The sequence below is a fragment of the Populus nigra genome, chromosome 14 (genome assembly GCF_951802175.1).
Source record: "Populus nigra chromosome 14, ddPopNigr1.1, whole genome shotgun sequence".
Lineage (NCBI taxonomy): Eukaryota > Viridiplantae > Streptophyta > Magnoliopsida > Malpighiales > Salicaceae > Populus > Populus nigra.
Window position 1 is genome coordinate 12,695,790 of NC_084865.1, and position 15,863 is coordinate 12,711,652.

Here is a 15,863-nt window from a genome sequence, read left to right on the forward strand (position 1 = left end):
TCTAAATCCCTTGACGACAGGTTTCTAATGTCTGAATCAGAGCACTATATCTGTGGAAATCAACATTATCAACAACTATAAGCCAAATGGCTTCCTTCGAATCTGAGTCAAACTAAAATCTTTCTATAACCTCGATCCCAGGCTAGAAGAAGACCATGTTTTAGAGCCAGTAATTAGGGAGCGGGTTATAATTAATCAATGCCTGCAAATCTTTTGAAGCCTACTAAAAACAAATCTGAAGCAGTTCTAATGAGACCCCCAAGACCAATTCTACATGGGCTGCCAAGCAAGCTATCATCTACATCCAGTTTCACAAAGTCTGTATCCGGTCTCATCCATGTTACTGCCATCAACATGGGAGTTTGCAAAGTTTGTTGTCCTCTCCAAACCAAGTTGCATTCCTCGGCTAAGCATTGGGTTCTTCTCAATAGGCAATCATCTCCAACATTAGGATCTCCAAAAACATGGAAGTTATGTCGACGCCAAATCCACCAAAGACCAGCTAATTCGTTTTTAACCGAATAAAAAAAAAGATGAAGTACTCTTCACGAGAAAGACTTTTTCTGGAGTAAAACTCATCTTTCAATCTGTCTCTATTAATATTGTTAATTAAATGAATAAGCCACATAATAAAACATGAAAATTTCATGAGCTTTTTATCCTTGTAGCTCGTTTTTCTTCTAATTTTAGATTTTGTGTCTTTTTCCAATGTTTTGCGTGATGATAACCACATGTCCGATAGATTTGCAGAACAAGGTGTGACTTTGTGGCCTGACTATAACTTCTTAGGATTTTTTTTCTTGCTGGAATCATCTTCAGGTTCCATCCATCCTATCTTTATAGCGTCATTGTTGTTGTTTTTGGAAGCTATTATTGTTGCCTTCTAGATATTACTAGTTGAAGTTCTTTGCAGGGAAGAAGTGATTTTATATATGGTTTAGAATTTGAGGTTTTTTTTGTTACCAGTCATGGATCTTTGTTTATTGCGGAACTTTTGTTTCTAGAGTTTAGCTTTTGTTTTCTTGTATGCCTCTTTCTTAGCGCTATTTTGCAATATGTTGTTTATAAGAAAAAATTAATAAAAAAAATCAACTTAATCTCTATATCTAAAGAATGACTCAAGAATATCTGTGATCGTCAACGAAAAAAAAAATATATATATATATATATGTAGGTTAGACAAACACTAATCAATAAAAGTAAGCTTTATGCGAGTTAATATCTTACATTTAATACTTTTGATCACGTACATGTTAGTGATATATATATATCTTAATTATGAAAAATTTCTTCATGGAATTCACTTGAATTTGAGTTCAAGAGAAGATATATTGTACTCCATTAGAAGCAAATTCATTTACCATCTAAATCAAGTTTCAATTTTCAAAAGCTCTGATTTACATTTTACATTCGGTTAACAGTTAATTAAACATAATTCCTTTTTTTTATGATATTTAAATATGATTATTTTTTTAAAAAAAAAAAAGGAAAGGAAACAGCAACTAGAGGGACTTAAAACTTGATTCTTGGAAGATTGTTAAGATTAGATTAAAGTTACAGTTTTGTCTTTATAGAACTATCGACATAACGAAAAAGGTGGCAACACTTCATTATTATGGATTCATTGAGGCAACATTTCCATGTGCAACACATGACAAACTCACAAACAATTTCCAATTATTAAGGTAGTCACTTCAAATGACCTCCATGAAAGCATGCATGTTCAAATCTTCACAACGATGGGCTATCCTGTGCTGTCAGGCTTCAACTCAGTCGACACTATTATAATTCTATGAAGAAAGAATTCGTCAACTCATGTAAATTCTGCACCTAAATTCTTTTTAAGTTTATGGTAGTAGTTTAATTTTACCGAAGATTTTACTGAACTCGTTGATCATAGTCACCCCACGTTTCGTTACCGACACCAAGTGGGTCAAGGGGAGGCCAAAAAGTCAGCAGAAAAACGCAGAACTCGTTGTCTAGAAAATGGATTGAGAGTTTTCAAGAGAATTTAATAGGGATCTGTAAGAGTAGTTGTGCCAGTGCCCAAGCGCGTATAATATTTGGTTGCATACGGAGCTTATAGGTGAAAAAGACAAGAGGATTTTATAATTCAGCTCTCATTTCCAGACCAACGTATTTGCGGTCATAGATTTGAGTTTTTTAATTTAATTTCTTCGAAAGTATTTGGCATTTGTGAAAGGTGTCAGCTTCACTGTATTATAAGCTAAGAAGAAAGCTCGAGTCAAAGCTTTTACAATTCTATTATACTAAGCAAGTGCCTGCAATTGACTCCCAAATGACAATTGCCCAAGATCTGCCTAACCATTCCGTCATGGGTTCTCTCTCTCCATGACTTTGGATGAAGGTTTACATTACAAAGCTACTAACAGAGAGATCGCAAGTAAAGTGAAAACAGGCTGAATAAGAGGAGGAAGGAAGGCGATGGATCACACAGTACATGCTGAAAGCAACTGGTTTTGCATTAAGGAATTCCATCAGCAAGAAGACTTTGAGGCCTTGATCTTGACACGGTTTTGTTTTTGTACGATCATGGAATTCAGCCCGCTGTCAAATGGTCCAAAATAAACAGCTAGTCATATTATACTTATTTCTTCTCGCATCAAGGACAAAACAGAGTACATGTTTACTTGGACTCGGTAAGTTTAGAGTTTCCTTTTCTTCCCTTTTGTCGACGTGTTTGGGTTTTTTTTTAAAAAAAAAAAGCGTGGACGCAGTGAGTTACTAGTCAGATACTCAGATGTCCGAGATGTACTACTGTGGATAAGGTTAAAAGTTTTTTTTTCAGTGAAAAAAAATTACAGGGGTTGCCAGCGCTTCCAATATTAAGAAACATTTTAATTATAAAAATTAAATGATAATTATATGTGACAAAAAATATTATAAAAATTCTCAGCTCTAATCGAAAATTAAGTTGATAAGTTAAGATAAAAATATGTATTAAGATATATAATCGCATCACATGAGGAGCTTGTTAATTTTTTTTATTTAATTATAAACTATAAAATTATTTTTTATAAAAAAATTAATAATTTCAAATTCATTTTTTATATTATTAAATCTTGTCAAGCCCTTTGGCTCAACCTGCTAACCTATTAATCCGTTCTATAGACCAGGTTAGGTTTCAAAGTAAACTGAGTAGAAGTTAATTTAATGAGGCTTTACTAACTTGGTAGGTATATTTGTGACTTGGTTGACTTGATAAAAAATTAGTTTTTTTTAATAAAATAAAAGGAGGTTGATTCAATTTTTTTTTATAAAATCAATATTAGATCGATGATGTTTTGGATAAACTCATATCAAACTAGCTAATTAGTTCAACTTATAATTTAGATCATGACTCTTATTGGTCCAATAACCATATTTTTTAGAATTCAATTGTTATTTGATGAAATAATTATAAAAAAACATATTTGCGCGGAGGACAATGAACAAAATCATAGAAAAAAAATGTATTTCTTCAATCTAAACTTCATTTTCTTACCAATGCATCTCTCTATTGTTTAAACAAAAGCATTTTTTTATTGTAAGTAATTTTTAAAAATAAAAACTTCTCATGATATAAAGAAATAATAAATATGATAAAATCATGTTTGAAATAAATAAAAAAATATAAATCTTATATTTATTAAATATTCATGAGTAATTTTTTTTTATTTTTTAACATTAGGTATATAATAATTGAAAAATAAATTATTAATATTTATATAAAAAAATATATAATATTATTTAAGAACCATAACAAAATTGTATAATAATTTAAATATCATTTCAATTATTGTTTGTATAGTGCATTTCAATGATAATAAAAAAAAATTAAAAAATAAAAATAAAAAAGGCCAACATCAAGGCCCAAGAGATAGGGCTCGAGAACTTGGTAGAACAGAAAAATAAAAACTTGGCCAGTTTTACTATCATTCCACTACCAACTTTCTTTCGTTTTAACAAGAACTAAACTTGAAACTTTTTTTTTAAAAAAAAAAAAAGTAAAATATTATATAATTGTATTTATGTTCATGTAAGTAACAAGTTGCATGAAGGGTTGTTTAAAATATTAATCCATTTGATTTGACTAGCTCATGCTCATAGACCAGGGCGCAGACAGGGGCAAGTGGGGACTTGGTCCCCTTTTAAAAACAATTATATTTCTCTAGAATTTGTACATATTTTATTTGTGGTTCTATAAAAAAATAAAAAATAAAATTAAGTCTTGGTCTTACTATAAAATTATCATATTCTCTTTCCTGGAAATTATCCTTGCCTTGTACCTACTTATAAATATTTAGATCTGTGTCAGTTAAAGAATCAAAATATTAATATTTTGTCCTTTTTTTTTAAAAAAAAAAGACCAGCTAGAAAAAAAAAATGTTCAAATACAAATCGATCCAATGTTGGGTGTTTATGCACTTTTGTGTTTTTCAATTTTCAAGCTAACTCATTTTTAATTTTATCATCTTTCTTTTTAATTACTTTCTTTTTTTCATTTTTCTTTTTAAAAAAACTAATTTCATTGCTAGTTATATCATTACTTAGTAAACACATTGTAACTATAAAACTTTACAAAGTTCATTATTTTTTTTTCCAACGTATAAAGGTACCTTTTTCATGTTGGAAAAGATAAATAAATAAACCATATAGTAGTAGGTGGTTCAGTAATAAGAGATTGGAATCAAGAGATTTATTTTTCCTGTGATCTCAGATTTGAGCCATGTGGTTGCTAGTATGATGGTCACTGGAGACTTATATAGTCGTTAACTTCAAGGCTCGTGGAATTAGTCGAGATGCTCGCAAGCTGGCCCAGACACCCACTTTAATAATAAAAAATATAAATATATAAAAATATATAAACATGTTTAATTAAAAAATATATATAAAATAAATCTGCATAAAATATACCGTTTCCTTGTATTGCATCTAGAGATGGCTCTAAATGTTTTGTCCATCGTCTCGTCAAGGATACCCATACCGCTTTACGAGAAGAACAGATCAAATTGCGTGGAATAATTTATCTACCATACAATACTGACCTAATTCGTTTAAAAACAAACTATTTCATCATTTATGAAACATAAAATTAACCATAAAGTATAGTAAAAAAACTCAAATTTATACATATAATTCTAAAAATCATTCATAGGTTATAAAATGAAAATTTATCAATTACATTGAAAAATAAAATAAAAATAAAGGTTGAAAAACGAAATCAAGTGACAATGTGAATGAACCCATCATCTACCCCAATCAAGTCACGTCAAGTTCTAATGAAAATCCAAATTTAGATCAAGTGAAATTGACATCCTACCATTTATTTATTTTCTATGAAACAAATTAAAATGAAGTTTTAAATTTGAAAATATTTTTTTCTAAATATTGCATAAATGATACTTTGATTATTCATAAAAAATTAAGAAAATCAGGACGAAGATGAAATTTCCAAGGAACAGAACATAATTTCTCAAGAGTAAACAAATCTGGATGAAGACAGATTGGAAGGCCAGCTTGGACATCAACAACGAATCATATGATGCCACTCAACATTTAATTATCTAGAGGCCAGCTTGGACATCAACAACGAATCATACGATGCTACTGAATTTCGATCATCATTGGTCATCTGTTTCCGATACCAATAGTGTCATCGCTAGAATTTCAGTGTGTTTTTCACTTTTCTTTATTTACTTTATTTTTTAATCTTTTTTTCACTTTACAAATTGCAAGAATGAGAGGAAAAACTCAAAAAAAAACCTAAAAACATATCAAAAACTCCAATAATAACCCTACTAATATTATAAAAAAATCTTGGCATAACAAATTCAAAAAAATCAAATAAAACCATCAATAATAAATAAAATAGACACATAAACTACCTCATAATAACCAACTACCATATAGTAAGCGAGATCCAACTCTTTAGAATGACTTGTGTGACTCACTATATTCATTAATGTTATTATTAAAGTTTTAGTACTTTCAGAGTCTTTTCCACTTTATTGTAAATTGTAATAATCTATTTTATAATTTGAGATGGTTGCAAATTACGCTCAAATTTAACTTTTGAAATTTGTATTATTTTTTAAAATATTTTTAAAAATTATGTTATTTTATCAAAAACAAATTTTCTATGCTAGAATAAAAGAACTCCATTTGCCGGCATAGGAGTGAAGACCAGTTAAAAAAACAAAAAAAAGAACAGTACCTCCTTTGAGATTAGATAACAAGTCATAGAATAGTTGGAAAACCTACATCCATATATAATTAATCATGCTCCATGACTGCAGGTTCTTGTGGAAACGTAAGAATCCTTCAAAAAAACTTTAAGCATTATAGAATTTACCTAAGTATAACTAACCCAGATTACGTATATGCACAGATACAACAAAGACAATTCGAAAGGACTAAATATCAGTTGAAGTTCAAAGGGCAAATCGTTGATTTACCACCAGAGCAGGGCGATTACCACCAAAAAACCGATAAAAAAGAAGAGATTTTTCAAAACATTATCGGCCCGCTGCCCTCGAATAGTAGCTGGAGGGAACCGGTGTGCATGGTGGCCGTGAAAACCATGAAATCCATACGGAAATCCAGATGTTGTTCCATAGACAGTAGCATCTGGGAACCCTTGAAACTGGACATTAAAAAAAGACGGGAAATGAGACAGACCGCCAAAAGCAGTTGAAAAAGTAAAGTTACCACTCCTTATAGCGGCCGTTGGCATATATCCTCCCGCCATCCCGAACCCAAAATTGGGTGAATTATTGGCATCCGGAGGAGGGGCAGTTTCCGGCCTTTGTCCAGATGGGCGAGTGGGAATATCAATCCCCGGATACGATTTAGATCGAGGGTCAGACTGTGAATTCCCTCTACCATAAAGAGGAACCAGTTTCTCCTCTTGTATGATGGCCTTGCAAACTGGGCATTCATGGGAATGCGAGTGGAGGTGTAACCATTGGTACAGACAAGGCCAACAATAGAGATGACCACAAAGAGTTACAATCGGGTCTCGAGCTAATTCAAAGCAAATATTGCATTCAAAATCACCAGCATCATTGCCATTATTGCTCGAGTAAGACGACCTTTCTGGGGGCACACTTGTCGATTCCGCAAATCCACTTTCCATTCTCTTTATCCAAAAACTCTCAAAATCAACAGCCTGTAATCACATAACATCTTCAATTACCACCATGATAACAATTTTCATGCTTCAAATCTAAAACCCAAAACACAAATAACCTCAAAAAAAGAAAAAAAAAAACTTGCAATCTTCATTTACAATTAATCAAAAACTAAAATTGACCCTATTCCACAAATCTAGCATAAAACAACCTGATCAGGGTAAATTGACCCAGTACAATGAATCACAAGATAACCAAAAACTCAAAATCTCATAAACCTAAAACAATTAAAAAAAATAAAAAAATGACCCGTTACAGTCGGATCACAAGAACATCGTAATTCAACATGTCAAAGCCATGAAAACCATTAAAAGTTTACAACTTTATAAATCCCAGCAGAAAACAGATCATGGTAAACATGTAAAAACAATCAACTAGAGACAAAAATACATTAAAATCCTCTAAAAACAACCCAAATCATACATAAACCACAAGCAATAAAACAGTCAAAGCAAAACTTCACTCACCCTGATCAAGAGAGAGAAGAAAAAACAGAGTTTTTTTTATAGTTTCCCTTTTCTTTTCTGGAGAATAAGGAGTCTTTGAGAGTTTAATATTACTGCTATTATTAAAAAGGAAATAAAGAGAAGTTTGCCTGGAAGATTCTGGATGGGCGATACCTAACCTTCCTGAGATTTTTCCTGGTAAGCGAAGAAAGGGATTTGTTTTGGGTGTGGCATAACTGTATTTGACTGATTCTATTCTAAAGGATCACACGGTCACGAATTTTGAAAAGACGTGATCAAATCATTGAACCGTTTGATGTTTGCTTCTATAGGTTTTGGATTGTGCCTTTTAATTGGATGGACCTTGAGGCGAGCCTGTTAGCCGACATCCTGTCATAGAGAGAACATGTGATGAAGTATGTCAAAAATATTTTTTTAACATGATATAAAATATAAAATATAAACTCATATTATAAACTAGAATTATAAAATTATAAAATAAAAATAAAAATATTTTAATTAATTATATATTAACAATTTCAATCAAATAGTAAATAATAATATAATACAATTAAAATAAAAGTAAAATAAATAATACAAATATCCAAACACCTTAAAATACATAATTCAAATAAAAATTCATATACGGTTTAAATAACTTAAAAATATAATACAATACAATTATGTCTATAGAAATTCATTAACTAAAAATTAACAAATCTAAAACAAACAATTTGTTTAAGAATCAATTTATACATCAATAAGGATGTATCGTGTAGAGAGTTGGCAAAATACAAAAAAAAAAAGGAGCATATATGTATATGGTTAAATTCCTAATTGAATCAAGTTGAGTGGAGTTAGATAAACTACTAAAATCCTGATTGAATCAACCTGATTTTGTTGTGTTAATATTTTATATGGTTAAATTAAAAATTCAATTCTAAATTAAACTTTCAAGTCATCACATAATGAAATGTAAAATTAAACTTTCAATCACATACGAAAAGAAAAAAAATAAGATTGAACAACTATGTTTTATTGATAGAGTTTCAGAACATTTTATAGAGGGTAGGTTTTATACAACCTTCTAAGGTATATCACCAACTTAAAAAAAAAATAGAGACCAATACAGTGAACCCGTGACAAGGAGAACAAAAGCCTACAAAATGACATTAATTTTGTCTCATGCCACCTTACCTTCCACCTTTTTTACGTTAGTGACAAGTTCTAGAAATAATGTCTAAATATCCCACCAAGCAAGACATGTATTCAAGTTCTCTCTCCGAGTCTTTGTCGTCTCTCTTTGTAGTTAACAATGGTTAGTCTAAAACACAGTATTCTCCCCTTTCTCTCTATAAATATTCCTATCTTTTATTTTACTCATTTGATTCCTCATTGTCTACCCCTGTCTTCCCATTGTTTCGATCCTCTGATCATGCCTTCCCAACGTAAAATACAGTATAAGGCTTCTCCATACCTAAGATCCTCTGATGCTGGTGTTAGTCTGCTAAGGTTGAAAATTTAAGATTTGAGCAATGAGGAAAAGGGAGACTTAGGAGTGAGGATTGTGGAGTGGAGTGGTGGGAGACTCGGACAGGGAGACAGTAAATTTTTGAACTTTTGTCAAACTCGTAAAATCGGTATGATTTTACGAGTTTTATCGATTTTAACCGAGTTTGATTGATTTCTAGTTTTTAACCCGATTTTACATGTTATATACATGTTGACTTGTAAAATCGTACGATTTTACGAGTCAACTCGTGATTTTTACCAAGGTTATCACTTCTGTTTTGATAGGTATTTTATTTTTTCAATTGGAATGAAATATTTTGATTTTGGAGTGTCATTTCGGGTTGTACTATATATATATAATTCAACAAACATAATTCAAATTCAAAATAAATTAATTATAAATTATGCAATACAAACACAATGTCCAACAAATATAATTTCAAAATTTAAAATATTCATAAATAGTCAAGACTAAATAGAACTTTAACTTAAAGTAATTCAACTTAAACAAAATATCAATTTGATTTAACGGTTTTTCAAGTCCGAAATGAAACATGTGAAATGAAACTGGAATATTCTGACAGAAATTTATTTGAAAAATTGAAAACGGACCAAGATTTAAAATAAAATGAAAATTATTTTATTATGAATTGATATGAAATGTTTCTTTTATTTTAGATGAAATGAAATGAAATTAACAATCTTTATTTTGATACATGCATGTAATATTCTAGCTAAGGCCCAAGAGAGCGGACTCCAATGGAAGAAAAGGAAGGAGTCAGAATTCAAGACAATAAAGTCGATGCAAATTTTTCTCTCTTTCCAGTCTACTTTGCTCGGTCGGTCATACCATAACTAATGGGTTTTCTGTCTTTTGTTGACAAGCATGCATTACTCTACTCGTCAAAAAAAAAAAAAAAAAAAGAGAGAGAATTTGTTTTTAACCTTGTAACCTGGCAATTTTTTTAGGTTTGTTTAGCAGTGTGGTTGTAGTTACTTTTTAAATAGTTTTTCATGCTAAAATATATGCTAATGATGTTTTTTTATTTTTTAAAAATCATTTTTGATATCAGCATATCAAAATAATTTAAAAACACTAAAAATATATTAATTTGAAGTTAATAAAAAAATAAAAAAATTTTAAATTTTATTAAAAATACTTTTAAAAGGCAGAAATAAACAGCCTAATTATCAAGTGGCACCATGTTCATGGAGTGATATGATAGCTCTGCTCTGCTCTGCTGTGATAGCTCTGCTCTCCACAGCTGCTCTGTCCTTCCTTGAGGCCTCGACACTCTTCTCTGATTCTTTTATCGCATCCTTCTTCCAAGTTCAACAACAGTACTGCTGCATCAAATTTGAATGGTAGTTATAATTATTTTTTAAAATATTTTTTTATTTTTTAAAAAATTATTTTTAATATTAAAACATTAAAATGATTTGAAATTATTAAAAAATATTAATTTTAAATTTCAAAATTTTTTAAAATACAAAAATAAATACTGCCGTAACAGTTAGGTATAAAGAGTTGCAATAGTCACAGCCGCACGAAATTAATTGTTAATTTATTAAGTACTCTTATATTTGACTTCCCTCCCGTCAATCACACTCAGTTTGGTATAAAAACGAACACAGAATCGTGATTCCTACTGTATTTTTAAATCAATTGACAACGACTAGCTTGTACGCAGGTGGAAGTCTGCGCACAAAAATGTTGAAACAAATTTGGCATACGGTATTTTTTTTTATACGACAATTTTCTTGAGGGAAATATCACTAAAATGATGCGGGAATTATTTTTTTGATGTGTATTTTTTATCTGTAAAATTATTAGTTTTTTTATTTTTTTTTACCTATAAAATTAGCAATAAATAATAGAATTATTGACAAGTATTATTTCAACGGACGTATTTTATCAGTAAATTATTTGGGAATAATATTTTACACAATAAAACATCGATATTGGTGAACACACGATGATATTTATACTTCTTTTTTATTCAAAGCAGGTATGATAGTTAAGGAATTATTATTTATCAAGCCAAGGGGAACAAAAATGATTTTTTAGGCATATTTCTTTTATTTTTCTCTTTTTTTTTTTGGGATCTCATGTTTCAATTAGTTTTGCCTTTCCTATTTTTTAAGTTTGGGAAATTAATATTTTTTTTTCTTGTTTGCCTGTATGAGAGTGTTTTTATTGTTGCTTTTCAAAGTATTTTTCACTCGAAAAAATAAAAAATTATTTTTAATATGAGTGCATCAAATTGATCTGAAAACATAAAAAAATATTAATTTAAAGTAAAAAATAATAAATAAATTTTAATTTTTTTAAAAAGCACTTTTAAAACGTAAAAACAAGCAGCATTTAGCTAGTAAAACAAAATCATTGGACAAGTTCAACACAAAAATTCAAATCTAATTGACAATTGCCCTCGTCTGGGAGTATGGATAAATGAGTGTTGCTTAAAATTTATTTTTTTGAAAAAACAATTATTTTTTTTATATTCTTAAATTATTTTGATAGGTTAATATTAAAAATAAATTTTAAAAATTAAATATATATATATATATATTATTTTAATATATTTTTAAAAAAATATTTTAAAACAAACCCCCCACTACAATTCGAAACCAAATAAAAATCAGATGGTCCTTCGTTGTCGATTAAACAATTGCTCTATATATACCTAACGAGAGACAGGTTTTTATTAGCCTGTCCAATTCAATGCCAAAATTTATGATGGTTCGGGTCCCTGCTATGACATTAAAGAAGGCAAAATTAGACTACAAAACGAAGCATTAGAGAGACGATACAAATTTGACCACATTCTAGTAATTCTGTTTGGTTTCCCAGTAAAAAATTAAACTTAATTATGTTGGTGTATTCCATCTTCAAGATTATGAAAGGATAATTAATGCAACGAAGATTGTGCTAATTTTTTTTTTTTATTTCAACCCCACCCAATTTTTTTATTTTTGTTTATCAGGAAATATCTGTTGGACCTTGAATTAAACAAAGAAAAATAACCCCCTTTTTATTGTCATAGAATTAGAAAAGAAAAAAAAAACTAATTGTCCTATTTGTTATAGTGTTTCAGCTAGTATATTAGCCTGTGATTCGTACTGATTCATTATCATATTTTTTTAACTGTAAAAAAATATATTAAAAAGTATAAAGAATATTTTAAGTCTCTTGAGTTTGATAATCATGTCAGATCCAAACAAAAAAACAAATGAATTAAGGATAATTATACACTTTAGTTGTTATGAGAAAGAAAAAAACACAAACAATCGATCACCAGCGACAATCTAATTATGATATGTCTACACGTGCCGTATCATGTGAAAGAGAACACGTCTACACATCTATCTAAACGGTGAATGACCAGATTTGACCACCGAGAGACATTTCATCTGCCTCTTTAATGACACGGGCACCATCCACTTGCTAGGGCGTGTGAAACACGCGTCAACATCTTTTTGAATAAAAAAATAGAAAAGATAATGTGACAATACTAAAACGCCCTCATGATCCTCTTAATTACACACCATGCCCAAGTAAATTTCATTGTCGTAACCCACAATAATATGTGTCTAGAGCTATAGTAAAAACCCCACGCCATCTAGCTTTCTTTATAATTATCGCGTACTCAGTGTTTTTTTTTTCATCCTTAATTTTCATTTTTTTTACATAACAATAAGTTTTTGCTTTTCATTTCAGCCCTTTCACTGTTATTTTTCTTTTTTCTTTATGTTTTTGAATTTTTTTTCATGATTTTTTTTTCGATTTCATCTTTTAATGTTGTAATGGTTGAAAATTTAACTTCATAATTTTTTTTTCTTTTATTTTACCTTTCTATAAAGTTAGCATGGTTTGCGGGTTTAACAAGGTAACTAGGATTGCTCTGGTTTACAAGTTTGGTAGGGTGCTTTTTTTTAAAATCGAACCTAAATTTTTTATTGTCTATTATTTCTCATATAGTTAGAAAAAATAATTTTAGAAAAAAGTTATATTTTTTTCACAGGTTTGACTAATTGACTTGGTTCGTAGGTCTGACAAGTTTTATTTTTTAAAATTAGTTTTATTTTTAACCCTTAGATACAGGTTTAATTGAAAATTAAGTTTCATAATTGGTTTTGTTTTGCCTTTTATAAGGTTATCGTGATAAAAAAAATCTTGATATTGGGTTACTGTTTGATTTCATAATTTTTTTTAATCATGTAGTTAAATAAAAAATAGATTAAAAAAGCAAATTATAATCTTAGTGAAGTCTATAACTCAATTCACGGGTTTGACGTACTAGCTCGGCTTACCTGATTTACAGGTTTAACAAGTTTACCCATTAATATGATATGTTTTTTTTATTTTTTTTTATTTATTCCTTTTTGATTTTATCAATTTAATATTAGATTGGTTGAGAAATTGAGTGCATTAATTTTTATTTGCTTTCTAGGGATAATTGTTTTAAATAAATGTCTATTTTTAGGTTGTTACTTAATTTTATAAATATATGTTTTTATCATATAATTAAATAAAAAAATAAAAAAAAGTTATTCAAACCAATAGAGTTCATGGCCCGGGTCGTTGTGGACAGGGTAAAATCAATCCAATTTATCATCGTCTCAATATTTTTAAAGAAAAATAGGCATTTTAAAGTTTTTTAAAAAGTTAAATTATATTTTTTACTGATCATCAAAGTTATACTTAGACCTATAAAATTAATTTATTTAAATTAAACTAACTCCCGTACGGTTAAGTTAAAAACTTGAGGAGTGGATTTTAAAATTAATCTACTTTGTTAGGTTGAATGAAATTATTAAAAAATTATTTATATTTTTAATATATTTTTAAAAACATTAATATTGATCCGCGACGTAATTAGTAAGAATATTCTAGCAAATCTCTCATAAATGTTCATCCGATCAATGCTGTTGTACTTGTAGTTTTGTACACGTGCAGTAGTATACAATAGAAATTCATCAGCGCAAACATCTGATTTTTTCTCCAACGCGTCCTGTCCACCATTCATTCTAACCAACTACTCATCTTATTTTAATCCTCGCCCACCTCCCATCAAAAACATGTTTCTTCTCTAAAAGAAGAGAAAAGAAAAGACTGTATGACCGAACCACAAAACCAACCACAACAACGGTGGTGCTCCTCCTCTCCAAACCCTCACCTCCACCTTCTAATCCTCCTCCACCGCCAGTAATCTCCATGATCACGCAAACACTAATCTACTACCTCTCCCAACACCCCTCTATAGTTACTTTCCGATGGAGCCACATCCAATCATGGGGCTCTACTTGGTCTTTTCTCTTGACCTCCATAGCCTTTTATCTAACGTTTTGCGCATTAGTCCATCTTTTCTTACAAATCTTTATTAAACGTGGCCGTACTGTCCCTCTCGGTCCAATCCCAGCCGCGTACAGCCTCTTTATGGCCTTAATCTCCGCCGTCATTTTCTCCGGGATCCTCCTCTCAACCGCCGCCGAGATCCAAGAAACGCGGTGGTTTTGGCGTAGATCAAAAACCCCGTTTCAATGGCTTCTTTGTTTCCCTCTGGGAACTCGTCCTTCAGGCCGTGTCTTTTTCTGGTCTTACATGTACTACTTGTCACGATATCTCCATATGTTCCGAACCTTTTTCACAATCCTGAGGTTACGTAAGCTGGTTTCTTTCCAGCTTGTCAACAATTCTATACTGACCTTCATGTCCTTTTTATGGCTTGAATTCTCCCAATCCTTTCAAGTGCTGGCGATTCTAATAGCAACTTTGGTGTACTCTGTTATTTACGGGTACAGATTCTGGACAGCGGTTGGTTTGCCTAGTGCTTGTTTTCCTTTTGTGCTGAATTGCCAGATTGTGCTGTTGGGATGCAATGTTGCTTGCCATGTTGGGGTGCTTTCGCTGCATTTTATGAAAGGTGGGTGTAATGGGATTGGAGCATGGTGGTTCAATTCCGTGCTCAATGGGGCTATCTTGTTCCTGTTTTTGAACTTCTATGTCAAGATGTATTTGGGGAAGAGGAAGGAGGTAATAAGCGAGGCCTTGGAGGAGCCAGAGATGATGAAAGTTCAAGATAAATAAGGGATTTGAATGGTATAGTCTTTTTGGTCACTGTAATTTGGACTCGAAGAAGCACACCCCCTCATCAGAGGGGAAAAAATAAGACAACTGTATAGCATATATGCTAGGTAAAGTAGGGTTTTTTTTGTTCTTGGTTTTTATAAAAATCAATGTATACTATTAGAGGTTTATTTTATTTTATTTTTATGAAATCAAGTTTTCGGGTTAATCTAGATGAATGGATGGAATTCGACATGTTTGTAAGAATCAATCCTAGTTGAAATCACGTTGTGCAAAGATAATTTCTTTGTCTTGTTAGTTTTTCACTGCAAGTTTCTGTTTTTGTTTGCACGCAGGAAAGTAGAAAGCTCCGATTTTTTTAATTTTTTTTAATTATTCCCTCATCTCTCTTTCTTGAAAATCGTTCTTAGTTCTTTGCTAGTTCACAAATTGATTTTTTATTCCATGAAAAAAAGGCCTTGAATCTTATACGGTGGATGGAGTACTCACTTACATTTTCTTTTTCCAGATAAAAAGACGTCTCAGCTTTGCATTTGAAGGTTTCTTTATACACACTGACTTTATTATTTTATGTTAAAAATAAAATTAGCATGGTTAATTAAAAATATTGCCGGAATAGAT

General features: G+C 30.5%; 2 protein-coding genes across 3 annotated transcripts; one reads left to right on the forward strand and one right to left on the reverse strand.

Moving 5' to 3' along the window:
• Positions 1-6,190: 6,190 nt before the first annotated feature.
• LOC133672717 (uncharacterized) lies at positions 6,191-7,952 on the reverse strand. 2 transcript variants are annotated; one of them, XM_062093218.1, is made up of 2 exons: positions 7,789-7,952; positions 6,191-7,171 (listed from the first exon to the last, which is right to left on the reverse strand). In XM_062093218.1, the coding sequence occupies exon 2, from the start codon at positions 7,136-7,138 to the stop codon at positions 6,455-6,457; it is 684 nt and encodes a 227-aa protein (XP_061949202.1). In that variant the 5' UTR covers positions 7,139-7,171; positions 7,789-7,952; the 3' UTR covers positions 6,191-6,454. The 2 variants fall into 2 exon arrangements, with proteins under 2 accessions (XP_061949202.1, XP_061949201.1); XM_062093217.1 differs by having other exon boundaries at positions 7,661-7,801.
• A 6,283-nt stretch (positions 7,953-14,235) lies between these two features.
• LOC133672714 (elongation of fatty acids protein 3-like) lies at positions 14,236-15,534 on the forward strand. The gene has a single exon (XM_062093214.1). The coding sequence runs from the start codon at positions 14,370-14,372 to the stop codon at positions 15,240-15,242; it is 873 nt and encodes a 290-aa protein (XP_061949198.1). The 5' UTR covers positions 14,236-14,369; the 3' UTR covers positions 15,243-15,534.
• The last annotated feature ends 329 nt before the right edge of the window (positions 15,535-15,863 follow it).